General features: G+C 48.5%; 2 protein-coding genes across 2 annotated transcripts in view; one reads left to right on the top strand and one right to left on the bottom strand.

The window, feature by feature from the left end:
* Positions 1 to 2,768: 2,768 nt before the first annotated feature.
* LOC309825488 (histone H3.3-like) lies at positions 2,769 to 3,130 on the bottom strand (the record flags this gene model as incomplete). The annotated part of the gene is given in 2 exon segments (XM_082659054.1): positions 2,769 to 2,998; positions 3,001 to 3,130. Coding segments are annotated over 2 exon segments (360 nt in total).
* Positions 3,131 to 9,058: 5,928 nt separating this feature from the next.
* Positions 9,059 to 17,453, top strand: part of MGAT5 (alpha-1,6-mannosylglycoprotein 6-beta-N-acetylglucosaminyltransferase) — a gene marked incomplete at both ends in the record, with an annotated part of 224,113 nt that continues 215,718 nt past the window's right edge. The window contains one exon of the mRNA XM_082659049.1: positions 9,059 to 9,299. Coding sequence (XP_082515175.1) covers positions 9,059 to 9,299 — 241 coding nt within the window. The remainder of the gene's footprint in view (positions 9,300 to 17,453) is intronic.

Genomic DNA, 17,453 nt, shown 5'->3' with positions numbered 1-17,453 from the left:
CCCCCGTCTCGAGAATAGCAAAGGTGTGTTGCTTTAGCGGGTGTCTTTTGGTTAGTGACTCAAGATAAGACTTGTTTAGCCGGTTCTAAGAAGAGCACGCTGTTTTCACTTCAAATGTGTTTTTCCTGTTTATAAAGGCCCAGAATTTGTCAGAGAACCGAGTCAGGAAAGTGGAAGAGAAAGGGCCCGTCCGTCCGTGTTCCAGCAGTATCCCCACCACCGTTGGTTCCTGGCCTCCTTTGCCCCACAGATTGGGAGGAGCGCTCGCGGCTAGCACAGTTGTCAAGGACTCACACCTTATATTGGGGGCTGGCTTCAGTTTGGCGGTACCGAGCCGTCCAGGGAGTGAGCATCTAGCCTCGGAGCATCTTCCCAGGAATTTGGGCTTATTTTGGAAGAAAAGGCTGCTTTGCTTGTCCTTCCCTCCTGCTCAGTTTCTCCTTTTAAGTACAGAACACACCATATTTAGAGCCAGACTCCCACCCCAGCCTAGGCCATCTGCCTGCCTTGCACCAGTAATTCCGTGAATGTATGTTTTTCTTCCTTTCATCTGCTGATTCTCCCAGCTCCTCGAGGTTGGGGGGACATCGCAGTAGACTCACAGTACCTTACTGTCACCAGACTGTGGTTTCTGGTTGGTGTTTCATATTGATACGTCTCTTCCATTTTGAGTTTCTGCAGGCAGCTGAGAGACGCAGCTTGGTGTGGTGGAGACCAAATCGGATCAGGAAGCAGAACTTGAGTTATGGTTTGATTCTGACTCCAGTTGGAAACATAATGTTTTCGGGACCTCAGTGTCCTTCTCTGTGAATCAAGAGTTTGTGCTTGGTTATTATGTTCCTAAGCAAGATCTCATGTAGTGTCCCAGTCTGCATGAAGGTACTTTATACATTTTAATTTATCCTACTTCCTTTTAAAGCGATGACTAGGCCAGTGAGCTGCGCTGGTGAGCAGAGTTGGGAGTGGTGTGCACTCGTGTCAGGGTTAGCACACAGTTGATTTCTGTGCCGCGTTTTGGTTGCAAAATAGTGGACGTCCAGATTCACCCTGATAGCAGATGTTAATGGCTAGTATTTTTGTTTTAACACAGTTTTCCAAGCACTCTAAGTTGCTCTTAATGTAAATTTGTACTGAGGCTGGAAAGAGAAGTAGTAGGAAATTGTTTCAGAATTGAGTCATTAGCATTCTCTAAAGACTTTTATTGCTACTTATAATTAGGAGTGATCAGACACATGTCTTTGAAACTTACAGTTTAGGACTGACCCTCATCTAGCATTTAATCGGGGTCTCATAGTGTTTGCTGTTGTGCAGTTTTACATGAGTAGATATGTGGACCTGAATTTTATAAAAAAAATGAGCAAACAAGACCACTGCCAAGCATTAATTTTCCTGAGCAAATTAGTGTAGGATTTCAAAGTTCAAACTCCACATACAGAGGTATGTGGAAGTTTTGTTGAAAATCTCTATAGTATAAGACTTTTTCTAACCAGTTGTTTTAAGAGAAGATGCTTTAAACAACGGGGAGTTCATTCAGTTACCCCTCATCACCCTTCTGATCTTTTCCTGTCACCATCTCGGATACCCAGTGATGAAACCAACAGCCTCCCCCAGAGTTCCCCTCAACTTGTTTCCCCTCTCATCCCTTGTCTTGGACATCATTTTGGTCCCACAGTCACTGCCCCTTCTAGAATTATCTTCTGAAGCTGTTTTTCCTTCCCCCCCCCCATTAGTACCCATCTACCACCATATCCCCTTTAGTTTAACCCCATCTAGTCAAGGGCATAATGATCCTTCACTGCTATGCGACAGGTCTTAGGGTTAAAAACTCCCAAAAGGTGAGGTCAACTTACAGTCTCAGAGTGCCTGGCTTCTTTGTGCTTCACACCAGGAGGTGGCCCTGGAGGTCACTGCTCATTTGTGTTTCATCATCTCATCCCCATCATCCTGTTATTTCATCTGGCAAACACATAATGACCATCCCCGGTGTGCAAGGCAGTCCCATTCCTGGCACTTCCTGTCTTTAGAGAGCTTACGGAGAAATGAAAGAAAAGATCATCCGACAGAGCAGTAGGTAAGCTCTTTAGAAAGAGCACGTACTGCTGGGAGTGCTCCAAGGAGGATGCGCCCTCCTCAGTCCAGGGAGCCAGGGGAGGTTTTAGGCAGGATGTGGGGTTCAGTTGTGAGACAGGGGCGGGGTTTCCAAGGCAACGTGGATGAACACAGCAGACTCAGGATTTCTTTCTTTTTTATAGTTTAACATATATTAATAGCAAACTTACAGGAACAGCACGGAAGACAGAAAACATTAAAAATATGTACCTGCATGTAGGACACCTCAGTTAGAAAAGTATAGTGAATGGATGGAATCCACTGTATGATAAAAACGCTACAAACACCATTTAGTTTCAGTCAGTGAGAAATTTACCTGTTTAAAAAAAAATCCAAATGCTGGCACTGTCCAGAAAAATTTAACAGGTTTATTTATAATTGTTACAAGGTTGAACTGCTGAAACTTGTTCGCGGAAACATTTTGACTTGCATTAATGCTTCATGTCCCCGCATTGATATTAAAAATTCACACACACATGAAAATGGAAAAACTGCCGGTACCTGATTTCTGTCGCCCCCCGTTTTTCCACTTACAGTCATGTACTTAGGTACCTTTTGACCCCATGGGAAAAAAAAATCTAACGTTCAGAACTACCAATAGCAGGAAGAAGAGAATATATTTTTTTAAAGAATGAAATGTTTCCCGTCAGAGTGGATTCTTAAGCATGTTCTCCATGTATGCGGCGCGCTAGCTGGATGTCTTTTGGCATAATTGTCGCACATTTGGCATGGATAGCTCCTAGGTTGGTGTCTTCAAAAAGGCCAGCCAGAGAGGCCTCGCCTGCCTCCTGCAAAGCACCAAGAGCTGTGCTCTGGAAGCGCAGATCTGCTTTGAAGTCCTGAGCAACTTCCCGTGCCAGACGCTGGAAGGGGAGTTTGCGAATCAGCAGGGCCTGTAATGGTGAGGTTTCTTCACCCCTCCAGTAGAGGGCGCACTCTTGCGAGCAGCTTTCGTACCCAGTTGCTTCCTCGGTGTTTTACCACCGGTGGATTTGCGGGCAGTCGGCTCTGTACGAGCCATGGTGTATAGAGACCTCCTCCCTTACCATCTTCCCCTTCGGCTGGAGCAGCGCTGGCGTTGGAGAGCGACCACCGCATGGCGGCGGCTGCGAACACAATTAGGATTTCTTGAATGTTGCTGCCGAGGGTGAGGCGAGAGGTAGGCCCTGACAGCCGCCATCTAAAGACAGGTGGGAAGATGCGGTGGTCCGTAGTAGGACAGCAGAGGTGTGTGAATGACAGTTCAAGCAGTGCTACCCATGGGAATGTGGGACCGGCAAGCTGTGTCGAGACTGTCCTGTGGGCAGTGAGGAAAAGATCACATCTCTCTGGTTGGGGCTGACATCGCTCCTGAAGGGATGGGCATTTCCAGCCTCATCCATCCTCTGACGACACAGGTCCTGATGTCAGAAGTGGTCCTCCAAGGATGGTGGATGGGCCCCTGAAGGAACTTCTTCACGGCTTCATCAGTCTGGCTTTGACCTCATTGGCATGGGGCTGTTTTTGAGAGCGTCCTCAAGTGTTGTGAGAAATTGGCATCCGGCAGGCAAAGCAGGTCTTGCCTCAGAGCGTGGCCCGGGAGGTTGATCCAGAGCTGGGAAGGACAGCTGTGTCTTGTAAACGGGGTGGCACATTTCTCTGTACTTTCCTTCTGGCGCTGGGCCTGTGGTCAGCCCTTAGTAAGGGCACAACCTTACCTTGGCTGTGCTGTGGGCAGTGGGGGAAGGGTGGCTCCTTGCTGGGGCCACAGCGCGCCCCCGAGGCTTATCTGCCTGTCTTCAAATTCAGCTTCTACTCCAACTTTGGAGGTGGGCTTGCTTGCTTGCTTTTTTTTTTTTCATAACAGCTTTATTGAGATATGTTTCACGTATCATCCAATTCTCCCATTTAAAGTATATAATTCAGTGTTGGTTTTTTTTTTTAGAATATCCACAGAATTGTGCGTCCATCACCACAGTCCATTTTAGAACATTTTCATTACCACCCAGAATAAACCTGGCAAGGCCTTAGTTGTCACCTCCCAGATCCCCCATCCTCTCAAGCCCTAAGAAACTACTCTTATAAGTTCTACTTCTAGAGATGTGCCTATTCGAAACATTTCATATCAATGGAATCATACAATGTGTTGTGTTTTGTGACTGCCTTTTTGCCTTTTTTCACTTAGCATGGTGTTTCCAGGGATCGTCCATGTTGTAACATGTATCAGTGCTTCATTTCTTTTTATTGACGAATAGAACTCCGTTGTATGGGTTTGCCCCATTTTGGTCATCCACTTGTCAGTTGATGACCATTTGGGTTGTTTCATTTTTTGTCTATTATGAATAATGTTGCTGTGAACGTTGTATAAGTTTTTGTGTGGACACATGCTTTTATTTCTTTCGGGAGAATTCCTAGGAGTGGAGTTAGCTGGATCTTATGATAACTGTCTGTTTAATCATTTGAGGAAGCGCCAGACGGTTGTCCACACCGGCTGCACCATTGTACAGTCCCACCCACAGGATATATAGGGTTCTCATTTCTCTGCATCCTCACCAACACTTGCTCTTATCTGTCTTGTTTGACTGTAGTCATCCTAACGGATGGGAATTGGTATTTCATTGTGCTTCTGATTTGGGTTTCCCTAATGGCTGATGATGTTGAGTGTCTTTTCATATACTTTTATTTTTGAAATTAAGATGCATTTCCTTGCCACAGATCTTTTTTGTTGTTGTTGTTGTTGTTTTTGTTTGCTGTACGCGGGCCTCTCACTGTTGTGGCCTCTCCCGTTGCGGAGCACAGGCTCCGGACGCGCAGGCTCAGTGGCCATGGCTCACGGGCCCAGCCGCTCCTCGGCATGTGGGATCTTCTCAGACCGGGGCACGAACCCGCGTCCCCTGCATCGTCCTTGCCACAGATCTTTGATCACACATTTCGTTGAGGAGTGAATGGGAAGGGAGGAAGTGCACGCTGCACACAAGTACAAGAATAGAGGAGATGCATATTAGGGTGGTTAGCGTCCGTGATGAATCTAGAAGCGTAACATATTAGGAACAGACTTGGGACAAACTTCTTTCTGGAGGAGGATAGATGAAGCCATGGCCCTGGGCTGTCGCTACTCTGGTTGGCAACAAGACCTTTTGAGATACACTGTGTCGCCCTCTTTGTGCCTTACTGAATCCAGTTTGGGAGAGGACCCAGCTGTTTGCTAGGAGATCAGGAGGCAGGCAGATTTTGAGCCCGACTGACAGCATTTTGATGACTGTTGTTCTGTGGCCTGTTGATTAATATCATAGCCATGACTTATAATTATCATGAAGTCCTCTCATGGCACCAGCACCCTCTGGTTTGGATTGCTGTCCTATCATTGTCCTGTTACTGTTGCAGTTAGGGATGTCTCCCTAATGATGATTTTGAAAAGTCTCTTTAAATTCTTTCTTTCTAGTAGGAATTGTAGAGATGGATTCCAATTTAATTCTGTGTGTGTGTGCTGATATAGATGCTGTTATTTCAAACTCTGGATTTCATCGGAGAAAGGAATATTTCTGGCAGTTCTGTAGTCACTTAAAATCTGGGCCCTCAATAGTCAGAACTGTGCTCTGAACTTAGAGATTTTCACTCCAAATTTTTATGTCTCTGAGCTGGAAAGACTTAACCACGACTGGGTTTCTTGACCATCCTTTTGCCCCTCAAATGCACCACCTGGGTGGTCCTGACTGTCCCCAAGGTCAAGGCAGAGAAGCACGCCACCTTGTACTGGGTCCTTGCTTAGTTCTTTTTTTTTTTTGGTACGCGGGCCTCTCACTGTTGTGGCCTCTCCCGTTGCGGAGCACAGGCTCCGGACGCGCAGGCTCAGTGGCCATGGCTCACGGGCCCAGCCGCTCCACGGCACGTGGGATCTTCCCGGACCGGGGCACGAACCCGTGTCCCCTGCATGGGCAGGCGGACTCTCAACCACTGCGCCACCAGGGAAGCCCCTTGCTCAGTTCTTGAGCCTGGTCTTTCCTTTGCTTAAACTTTGCAGCCTTGAGGAGCTTCTTCAGGAGGGGTTCATCGAGGAAGCGGAGCAGGGCTTCCTATCTGAAAACTGACAGGTAATTCCTGTCTGCACGTGCGGCTGTCTCCTAAAATAGCAAAAGAAAATTACCAGAGACTGTCTTTCTTGGTACAGCACCTCGTGTACTTGCTCTGGGAAAATCCCTTCAGCCGTGGGGTGACATCGGGTAACTGGCGTGGGTTATCGAAAAGGAAGTGCAGACATTTCCTGGGGAACTAAGCACCGGTTAGAAGGGTGGATTCTAAAGCGTCAGCCACTTGAGGGTGGGAGCCCTGTCTTGTTCCCAGTTCAGTCCCCAGGGCCTGATGACAACAAGTGGGTCCTTGCTCAGTGTATCCTTGTAGAAGGAGTGGATGGCAGGTGCCTTTCATCTGGCCCACGTTAGAGGGGCTGAATGGAGTGCCACAGTGCCTGGGTGACAAGCTCATTCAGTCAACAGGTATTCTATTTGTGCCCCTTGGGTCACTCTCTGTCTCTGAAAACATAAGCGGGGGAGTCTCTTAAAGGATGTCATGGATCCTACACAGAAACTGGTAAAAAAAAAAAAAAAAAAAAGCAAGGTAGACAGACAAGTGTTTTACAACTTCAGACTGGGGAGGAGCATCACAGTGGAGAGCGATGGACCAGAGGAACTTATGTGATAAAGAGGGGCCCAGAGGGAGCTCCCTCCGCATTGATTGCCAGTGCGGTGGTGTGGCATCGTGACGGCATCCGTCTGCCTGCATCCAGGCCTCTCAAGCTGGAGTGGTCATCAAAATCACCTGGACGGGCTTCCCTGGTGGTGCAGTGGTTAAGAATCCGCCTGCCAGTGCAGGGGACACGGGTTCGAGCCCCGGTCCGGGAAGATCCCACATGCTGTGGAGCAACTAAGCCCGTGCACCACAACTACTGAGCCTGTGCCCTAGAGCCCGCGAGCCACAACTACTGAGCCCGTGAGCCACAACTACTGAAGCCCGTTGCACCTAGAGCCCGTGCTCCGCAACAAGAGAAGCCACCGCAATGAGAAGCCCACGCACCGCAACGAAGAGCAGCCCCCACTCGCCGCAACTAGAGAAAGCCCGCGCACAGCAACGAAGACCCAACGCAGCCAAAAACAACAACAAAAAATCGCCTGGATGGCTGATTGAAACACAGGATGCTGGACACCCCTCCCTGCCAGCGTTGCTGATTCAGTTGGTCTGGGGTGGGGCCTGAGGATTGGCATCTCTCACTGATGCTCCTGCTGTTTCTGAGTTAGGGACCACACTTTGAGAACCACTGGCCTAGAATTCAGCAGTTGGTAAACTTTTTCTGTTAAGGGCCAAGAGTGCATGTTCTAGGCTTTTGAGCTACGTAAGATTTCAGTCGCATAGTCTTTGTTGTTTTTCACAGCCCTTTAAGCATGTACAGACCATTCTTGGTCATAAAGAAACTGGGGGGGAAGGATGGCCTTGGAAGGCAGGGTGTGGTTTACTGACTCCTGGGCTGGCTTATCCCTAGATTATCCCTCCTCTGCCACATAGCTGGCTGACCTTTGCCAAGTTAATCTCCCTGTGTCCCTGTTTTTTCATCTATAAAACAGACATGATAACATTAATGGTTCTTACCATATAGGACTCTTTCAAGAATTCAATGAACTAAGGCACAAACAGCATCTATCACAGTGCCTGGGACATAACTAGAATTTATTTATCATTTACTATCAGTAGAGGTACTACCAGGTACTGATGACTCTGTTGATAGGTGAGGAAAAGAGTGAGAGAGGAAGACCGACACAGATCCGCTGCATCGCAGACGCTGAAAGCTAACTGTCCCAGGATCCCGTTGTCATTTCTTCTTAGGCTGCTTAGGAAGAAGAATCCTTTGATCTGAAACATAGGCACACTCTGAATACATCCTGGGTTAGTCCCTCGTAGGAGGTCATGCTCAGCCTTTGCTTAAAACGCGGTGCCATTTGTTGTCCAGCCTGTGCTGGTACCAGGTAGGATCTGGCTGCATTCGTATGGAAACGATGGCTTTTAACCTCGCATTTTGTCCCATGGTGTGAGTGAAAATGAGAACCACAAAAAAGCAGGCCATCGTGTGCCCCGCATTTCCTGTGCTCAAGTGTGCAAGTGAGTGTGGTGCAGCTGTCACTCGTGGCAGCTAGCACGGAAAGACGGCTGGGTACCCCTGGCCCAGCCTCTCTGTGCTGGTGCCTAGGGCGAGGCCACCTGGTGGCCCCGAGGCATTCAGCTCAGCTGTGGACACTGCTACTGAAAGCTGGCCGTGCTTAAGTAATACGGGGGGCCCTCTCCCCTTTCCTCGTCTGATTACCCGCCAGGGGCGTCCACTTTCTGGCTCGCCTCTCCAGCTGCGGGCTCTTGTCCTTGCTAGAGCACATAATGATGACTTTGTAAGTTCAAGTTTCAGAGGCACAGAAGTGCTGGGTGGTGATGAGACTCCACCCTCCACTTGGGTTTTTGCTGACATTCAGTGAAATATCCTTCCATCTCCTCCCCACCTTGCAGAACAAGCTTCCTGTTTTGAACTTGGTCCAGACTGGAACAGCCCTGCTACACCTGTGAACACGTGCAGACACACATTTCCCTCCTCCGTATTTGTACAGCTTTTCATCACCCAGCCAGATTTCCCCTCTCCATTTACAGATCCCGAATCATAACATAGGATAGGGAACTGGCAGATTAAGAAAAAAGGAAGTTCACATTTTAGAGCTATTTGGGTGAAAACAAGGCTCTGGTTTATTTCACTGTGTTTTGCCACAAGACTCTGCTAACTTTCCCCCTTCTTCACAGCAGGATGGAAACGAGGAAAGGAAATCGGCTGACGCAGGAGCCCGAGTGAGACGGAGAAACCCACAAGCCCAGCCTACACCATGAACTTGTGTCTCCTTTCCACACTGTAAGAGCCCGGGGCAGGTGAAGTTGCCAGAGAGCAATGGCTCTCTTTACTCCGTGGAAGCTGTCCTCTCAGAAGCTGGGCTTTTTCCTCGTGACTTTTGGCTTTATTTGGGGTATGATGCTCTTGCATTTTACCATCCAGCAGAGAACTCAGCCCGAGAGCAGCTCCATGCTTCGGGAACAGATCCTGGACCTCAGCAAGAGGTACATCAAGGCACTGGCAGAAGAAAACAGAAATGTGGTGGATGGGCCCTACGCGGGGGTCATGACAGCTTACGGTAAGCACCACACTGCCGGGGCTCCTCCGTTGAGCGTGGCTTTGCCTCCAAGGGACCCCAGAGGCTCTCAGACTTGGTCACGGATTGAGTATATCCCTCGCCGCTACCTTCATGGCGATAAACTGCCCACAGAGGGACACTTTTAGAAAGTTAAAGCTACGCCCTTCGGGAGATTCTGACCTCTTGTGCACGCTGACACTTAGCGCCAGGAGCGGTGGGGCTTCCTAGTTGGCGCTCTGTTGGTTGTGTTTGCAGCTGCCTCCTCGTCCCTGGACACATTGCTGGACTGCATGATCTCATCTGGGGGGATGATCAGGGAATGTAGAAAAATCTTCTCATTATCGTTCCCTAAACAAACCTTAATTAGGACTGGTGGGCGTGAGGTAAGGAGGGTGGGGAAGAATGTCCTACGGACGCCAAGAAACTCAGAGCCGAACGTGTGCCTCCCCCTGGCCAGTATGCAGGGACATCAGGGCTTACGTGCTGACTGATAGTTTTAACCTTTGGCTTCCTTCGAGTTTACCGCTGTTGTGTCTTGCTCTGGTCTCTGGTTGCCCTCGCTTTGAAAGAAATCTTTCTGTACTCGTTGCTTTTTTTGTCAGGTGCTTGAAATCCGTTTTGAAATGACGTTGAGTGAAAAAAAATACACATATGGAGTATTACTTATTTTTCTTTCAGCAAAAGTTAGGCTTAATATAGAAAAGTTGGAAGCTGTAGACAAGCAAAAAAAAAAATCAAGAAGAAAAAGGAAAATCACATATAAATCTACTACTGTAGAAAGTAATCACAATTAACATTTCAGTGTATATCTTTCTGAAATATGTGTATACACACACTATATATATATATACACATAAACATATGTATATATATGTGTAAATAAAATATTTACAAAAACATACACACACAAATACAGAACGAAAGTTGCAAATGAAATTTAGATCAGACTGTATTTTGGAGAATCCAAGTCCCAGCCCTCCTGTGGTCACTGAGTATTGGAGTGGACTTAATCCACAGAAGATGACCTTGGTTACTGGGCAGTGACAGTTCTGGTCATTGAAGGGAGACTTCAGTGGCCTCACGGTTTGAGATCTGAGGTATACTATAAATCAGATATAGAGGAGTGGGGTTGGGCAAGGTGGGAAAGTTCGATGTTCTACTTTGTGACCCATTCAAGGTCTTTGAAGTATGTAGAGGTCAAATAAAACGTGTAGCCACAGGTTGAAGCTTGAGTTTAAACACAGGAAATCATGCTCAATGTTACATATACATTTTTTCTTTTCTAAAGGATCCAGGAAACTCGGTTATTTTAAAATTCTATATATAATTAGTTAATTTAATTTTATAAATATATAGATATAAAAATTATATACATATATATTTGTTGGTAAGGAGGAAATGGTTGCTTTTAACATACAATGTGGACATTCTTTTTCAGTGCCTACTATTTGAATGATCACACAGTCTGCTTTTAATCTATTCCTTCAAGATTTGTAGGCACTGGTTTTTAATATGTCTAAATCAAATGTCACCTTTTTCAATCTAATGGATCAAAAAATGAGACTTCTTTGAGAGCTGACCTTGAAAAACAGCTAGGTAGTTTTTCAGAGGGTACGTTTTAAATTACTCATTGACTTCGATCTTCTGTAATAATTCCCAAATGTTATAGGTAAACCGTCAGAAAAAGAGAAAGCAAACTATCATCGTTGGTGTTACCAGTGGGTTACAAGTAAATGTCACAAGTAAAACCGATGCTGTTTTTCAGTTTCTGGTTCAGTGCATTCCACGTTAACACTTGGAGGGAAAGAGGTCTAGTCCTGTAGTAACTTCCTCCTTCTGTTTATCTCGGTCTCTCTCAAACCTTTACCGTGGGAAGTAAGAAGCCACATGAATGGTAAATTTATAGACTTTATTTTTTCTAGTTGTTTCGACCAGTTTTATTTCTTGTGTACTGCTAAGCATCTCATAGGGTAGGTTTCCTCCACACTCTTAAAGAGCAGTGATCTGGTGTTAGCTTTTCAGCCTGACCGAGGCAGTATGTTTTTTAGAAAGATATCAAAAACCCCACAGTAGTCTGTTAGAATATGAACCACTGTATATGCTTGTAATCAAAGGACTTTGGAGCTCAAAGAAACTACAGAAATTTATTTCAACTTCCTCCGTTTACAGACGAACCTTAGCAAAATAATAATTCTCCTCAAAAACAACAAAGAAACAACCAAACGGGCCCCATCGGCACCTCTAACATATTTTTCTCTTTCATCTCATCAACTCGACATGCCAATCAAAGTGGTCTTTGGAGCTGAGTTTCAGGAACTTAATTGGACTGTGCGTTAGTGCTTGAGGATTGGGAATCATCATGTGATGAAGTCTTACCCAGACATAGGTTTTCATCTCAGCACTATTGATGTTTGGAGCCAGATAATTCTATGAGTGGGGGACTGTCGGTACCTTGTAGGATGTTTAGCCGCATCTCTGGTGTCTCTACCCACTAGATGCCAGTAGCATCAAAAATGTCTCTGGGCTTGGGGGGCAAAATTTCCCTCCTCCCCACCTTGGAGAACTACTGCACGAAGACTGGAAACAGCAAACCCCATCTAACAGCATCTTCTTACGGAGCAGATAACTGGATTTTATTGTTTGAAATTTGCCAGGCTAGTTCTCCCTGGTTCTCAGCTCTTGGTATCAGCAACTGGGATTGAGCCAGATGGTAGAGTCCAGAGCCAGTCCTGGAAAGCTGGAGAGCCATTCTGATGAAGTGTGCTTCCCCTGGAATCCATCACTAGCAGTTGTGGGCATGTGAATTGCCAGGCAGCTCTGGTGGTGATGTTATGTGTCAGATGGAAGTATGGAGACTGCCGGATGGATGTACAGTGGTTTAGCTGGGCTGGTGGAGTGGGGATGAGGATGCGTGAGCCATTGGTGTGCAGTCTCTTTTTCTGCCACAGATGCAGCCCATGTACAGAGCACTGCCTGGATGCCTGCTCTGGACCAGTGAAGAGCTAACCCTCTGTGGCTGGGACCTGTGTCTGGTTTGAACGAATCCAGTTAATAGACCAAAAAAAAAAAAAAACCTCTTCCTTCTCCCAACCCATATTGGTATAATCAGAGGCTCTTAATGTGCTACAAATTTGTCTTAAGTAGCTGTGGCAGGTGTTTGAAAAATCGTAGTAGCTGATTTTAGATTAAAATTCCTGACTTGAGATGCTAGGGCAGAAGTGTTCAGCAAACCATGACCTGTGGGTCATATTTGGAGCTCTGCCTGTCTGTGTAAATAAAGTTTCCTTAAAACACAAACACTGCCATTTGTTTATGACAACTGTAATAACAGAGCGACGTGGCAGCACCAGTATTTATTTCACATAACATCTAAAGTGTGCTGACTCCATCTTTCGGTAGTCCCCATAGTTCCTTCTAAAACACTCGTGCGATCGTGTCCCTCCTTGACTCATCAATTTCCCAGGACTCCCATGGCCTTGGGCCGGATCCTCCTGTTTTCATATGGGTTTGGAACCCAGCACCCCGTGGTTTATGTGTTGTCTGTGGCTGCTTTTGTGCTGCAATCCCAGAGCTGAGTAGTTGCTGCAGAGAGTGCAAAGCCTAAGATGTTTACTGTCTGGTCCTTTGCCAAAAATGTTTGTCAGTCTCTGACATGCAGTTGGTTGTTCGTTTGACTGGTCCTTAACAACAGGAGAAGAACTTTCAAATGGTGTCCCCCCCCCCCCCCCATCCTCGTTCTGGTGATTTGAAGAGAGACTTCTGACTTTCTTTTGGGATACGGTCATTCAGAAGTAGTGCCTGGAAGATATCCGGGGCAGCCTGTGTGAAACAGTCGCAGCATTCATTCCTGGGGTGTGGAGGGCGTTTCTGGGTGCTTCTCTATCACTGCGGGGAGGAGCATGGGGGCCAGAGCCGTCTGTCGCTCAGCCTCCGCTGCATCTCCCAGGCCCGCGTGGCAGGGCCATGCCTGTCTGTGATTTCTCGGGAGTTGCGTCCCGAATGGTGTCACTCGCCCAGTCAATGCTGTGCTTGTTTCTGAGGTGAATTGGTCTCTGTCTCCAATGGCCTGACCCAAATTCTGATGCCCAGTGATCACCTCTTATCTAACAGGCCAGGCCTGGTCCACTTGTGTTCTCAAATTAGCAGGAATAGAAATCTAGGGTGATGAGAGACACCCCTCCCCCACCAAGGGGTACATCCGCACCTCATTAACCTTGACTTTTCTCACCTACTTGATTCTCTGGGCGCTGGGACGCTCTGCCCTGGACTGGTCACCAGCTCAGGCTGAAGCAGCTATGAGCCCTCAGCTTCTCTGCCAGCCCCCCACCAATATTCTGTTTCCCTGCTGCCTGGTTCCCCCTTGTCCTCCAGGTCTGTACACCTGCTCTGCGTTACCTCCTGTCTCCTGGTTCCCTGAACTCCTTGGGCCTAGACTGTCCCCGGGATTGGCTCTTATCCTTCCAGCCTGGCACTTTGGGCAATGTCTGTGCCGTGGGCTCGTGTCTGTCAGTGCGGTCGATGCTTTGTGTGTACAGCTGGGAAAAGACTGACAGGGTCCCTGCTCTCACAGAGGCTGCACTCATTTGGGGGGAGAAATAATAAACAAGAGAATGACAGATAGCAGTAAATTCCAGGAAGTAAAATGACACAGGGAGATGGGATTTTTTAAAAAGTACTTGAGGAGCTACTTTGGAGGAGAAGATCAAAGAAGGCCTCTCCCAGGAGGTGTCTTTTATTTTTTATTTATTTTATTTTATTTATTTTTGGCTGCGTTGGGTCTTCGTTGCTGCGCACGGGCTTTTCTCTAGTTGTGGCGAGCGGGGTCTACTCTTCGTTGCGGTGCGCAGGCTTCTCATTGCGGTGGCTTCTCTTGTTGCGGAGCATGGGCTCTAGGCGTGTGGGCTCAGTAGTTGTGGTGCACGGGTTTAGCCGCTCCGCGGCACGTGGGATCTTCCCGGACCGGGGCTCGAACCCCTGTCCCTTGCATCGGCAGGTGGATTCTTCACTGCGCCATCAGGGAAGCCCAGGAGGTGTGTTTTAGCCCAAATGATGCTCAGGAGCTGCCGGGTGGGGTGGGAGGCAGGAGGTTGAGGTGAAGCAGGGTGTGTGCCAGCTCCTAAGGCCTCACGCACACTCCAAGAGCAGAGCAGAGGCTGCTGTGGCTAGAACAAGGTGAGCACAGGGCAGTGTGGCCAGTGCTGATGTGGGAGAATCAGGAAGAAGGCATGGGTACCGAGGCCCTGAAGGCTGTGGTCTCAGTGTGATGGAAGCGGCGGAGGAGATGAGGAAGACGAATGCTCTTGCAAGGGAGCCTGGCCTGGCTTGCCCCTACCTGGCGCCGGCCGTGACCCTGACCTGTTGTCCACTGTCACCTCCACAGGGAGCTCAAGAGGAAGGAAGTTCTTTCTGTTTCCTTAAGGGCATAGGGGTGGAGAACCAGGGGGGAGTTTTTGGTTGCTGGCGAGGGGGTAGCAGCTTTGGGCTTCTGTGGCCCTTGTCGGCCTGGCGATGTCCATTGCCAAGACATAAACACCGCTTAGGGTTGGTTCAGAAGTCAGTGGGGGGGGCCCCTCACTGTGATGCTGGCGTGGCAGCCTGAGGATGCTCCAAAAATGTAGCCCCCATCCTGCGTTGCGGACCTAGGTAACGATCTGAGAGTCGGACAAGGGCTTGTCCGTGTGTTTCGTTCCACCTCTCCTATGAAAAAGAAGAAAACACTTACATTGGATAAGCCTGTGAAGGTTTATTGTTTAAATTTTTTCTTTTTGCCTCTGTTCCTCCAAATCTGATCAAGGGACTGTTTTTTGGAGGGCTGCGTGATGTGGAAAACCACCATCGCCTAAGCAGAACCCTTGTGGGAAAAACACTGTTCTTGGAGCGAAATGGGGGAGAAAAGAGCTGGGCCCTTTCTTTGGTGTGTCTCAGGAGGTTACTTGGTTACCCTACAGTGACGTGGCTGGTGTGATTCCGGAAAGGGCTCTCTGCTTTCAAAAGCTTGGACCTACAAACGGGCTTCTCTGGGGCTTGGGGCTTTTCCAGTGATCCTGTGGTAGAAGACCCCCGCCCAGCATCCCCATCAGAGCCAGGCCAAGTTCACGGGCACACCCAGCCCAGTCTGGATGTCTGAGGAGGACCTCGGGTGTGTTTGAGACGGGAGTGCAGTCGGAATCTGGGTCTCCGGGAGGAACTGGAGGCTCTTGCTTGTACTCCCTTTGTCCTCAAGCCCTTTCCTTGCACACCACACCACTGCTTCCGGTCCTGGCGGGAGGAGGGGATACAGGTGTAAAGGGATTTGCCTCAGAGTCCTGCCCTGAAGTAGGTCCCTCATCTTCCCTGCAGCGCCTTCCCTTCCCAGCGGTGTCCTGGTGCTCTTTCTGCCAGAACTGCTTGGGCAGAGCTCACGGCCACCCTGAAGAGCTGTCCACCCTTCTCATGCTGCCTGGCAGTGCAGCTGTCTTCTGGCACCAGCTTTTGGACAATGGCTGGGCATCTTCCTGCCTCTGAGCTCTGCATTTGCTGTTCCCTCCACCTGCATGCCCTTCCTCCAGAGAGATCCCTCCCTCCTCTCCTTCGGGTCCCTATCAGAAGTAGGGCCGCACCCCTACTTCATTCTCATTCTTCATGACACTTAAACTACCTATCATGTTACTGTCTTTATCATCTCTCTCCCCTATTAGAATGGAAGCCCCCAGAGAGCAGGGAGTCCTGTCTCTCTTGTTCCCTGCTGTGCCCCAGGGCCTTAGCACGTGCCTGGCACATAGTAGGAACCATGAGTGAATAGCAGCAGTGTCCCCTCCACCCTGACTCTGTCTAGTACAGTTACTGCTGAGGCTAGTTTGAAAATCACAGTGGGAACTCCCTGGCGGTCCAGTGGTTAGGGCTCTGCACTTCCAGTGCAAGGGGCTCAGGTTCGATCCCTGGTCGGGGAACTAAGATCCTGCAAGCCAAGGAGTGCGGCCAAAAAAAACCAAAAAGAAAATCACGGTAATGTTTTTAGTGAGACAGGAAACAAGAAGAGATTCCCTATGGACTTGGTGTCCAGGTGGCTCCAAGTAGCTATTATGCACGATCCTGACGTGGGAACCGTTGTTTCTTCTGGAAAGCAGCTGAAGCGTGTTTAGTTGTGGCTTGTGGAAGGTCTCCTTACTAGATGTGTGACCTTGGGCAAGTCACTGATGTTTTAAAAGACTGCCTCCTCTTTTGTCCAATAGAGGATATAATATCACTGACCTCATAGGCTTGTTGACCTCATAGGATTGCACGTGACCGAGCTTATCAAAGCACTTAGCTTAGTAACATGCGTTCGTTATTATGGGTTATCGCTAACCCTGGCCTACACGGACCCGCAGTAGTTACCACCCAACCAGAATTGTCCATGTAGAGCTGACATTGTTTATTCATTTGAACACAGGGCTTCAGGAACCTGTTTATATAGCTGCTTTTAGGGTTTACAGGGGACGGGGCACGACCAGACAGGAGAAGAAATAAGCTGTGGACTGGAGGAGGGCAGGCTCGCCACCCACTGCTAATGAAACAAGATGCCCAGGGCTTGTGCACCAGAATCCCCTGGGCTGCGGTGCCAGCACCGATGCTGGGCTCCACCCCAGCCGGGCTTGAGACCTGCTGCTCTGAACTCCAGGGAGGTGCTGTTCGGCTCTTCCCTGGATCCCTTTCCAAAGGTGTTTTAGCTCCAGAGTGACCTTGGCATCATAGAAATGGGACACGTGATTGTCATTCTCCTCCTGTTCAAAAGATAAAGCTTGTCCTTTGTGGTGTGGGATAAGTGAGGCGTGGCCGAGCTCCCTTCGTCTCTGAAGTGGGCCCCATTGGGGCACAGTTTCTGGTGTGGGTAGTGAGCAGGGAGGGCTGCGCTACGGCTGCCCTTTCCCGGCAGGGAAGATGCCCTGGAGTCAGTGGGGACTACGGGTGTCAGTGGACTTGACCTTTCAGAGCCTGAGTCCTTTTCTACCCAGAGGGCTAAGTCGGCCTGAGTCCTATTCCATGCAGCTGGCGAAGCGTTAGGAAGATGGAGAGAGCAGCCCAAGAACTCCGTCTGGATGTTTACAGATTCCGTAAAGCAGTTCACTATCCTCCACAGGCCTAGATAGGATTCTTTCTCAGATTCTGCTCCCTAGAAGTTCCTTGAAATACTAG

Source organism: Grampus griseus (assembly GCF_964374135.1).
Source record: "Grampus griseus genome assembly, chromosome: 7".
In the NCBI taxonomy this organism is placed as follows: Eukaryota; Metazoa; Chordata; class Mammalia; order Artiodactyla; family Delphinidae; genus Grampus; species Grampus griseus.
This window is presented reverse-complemented; position numbering and strand designations above follow the sequence as displayed.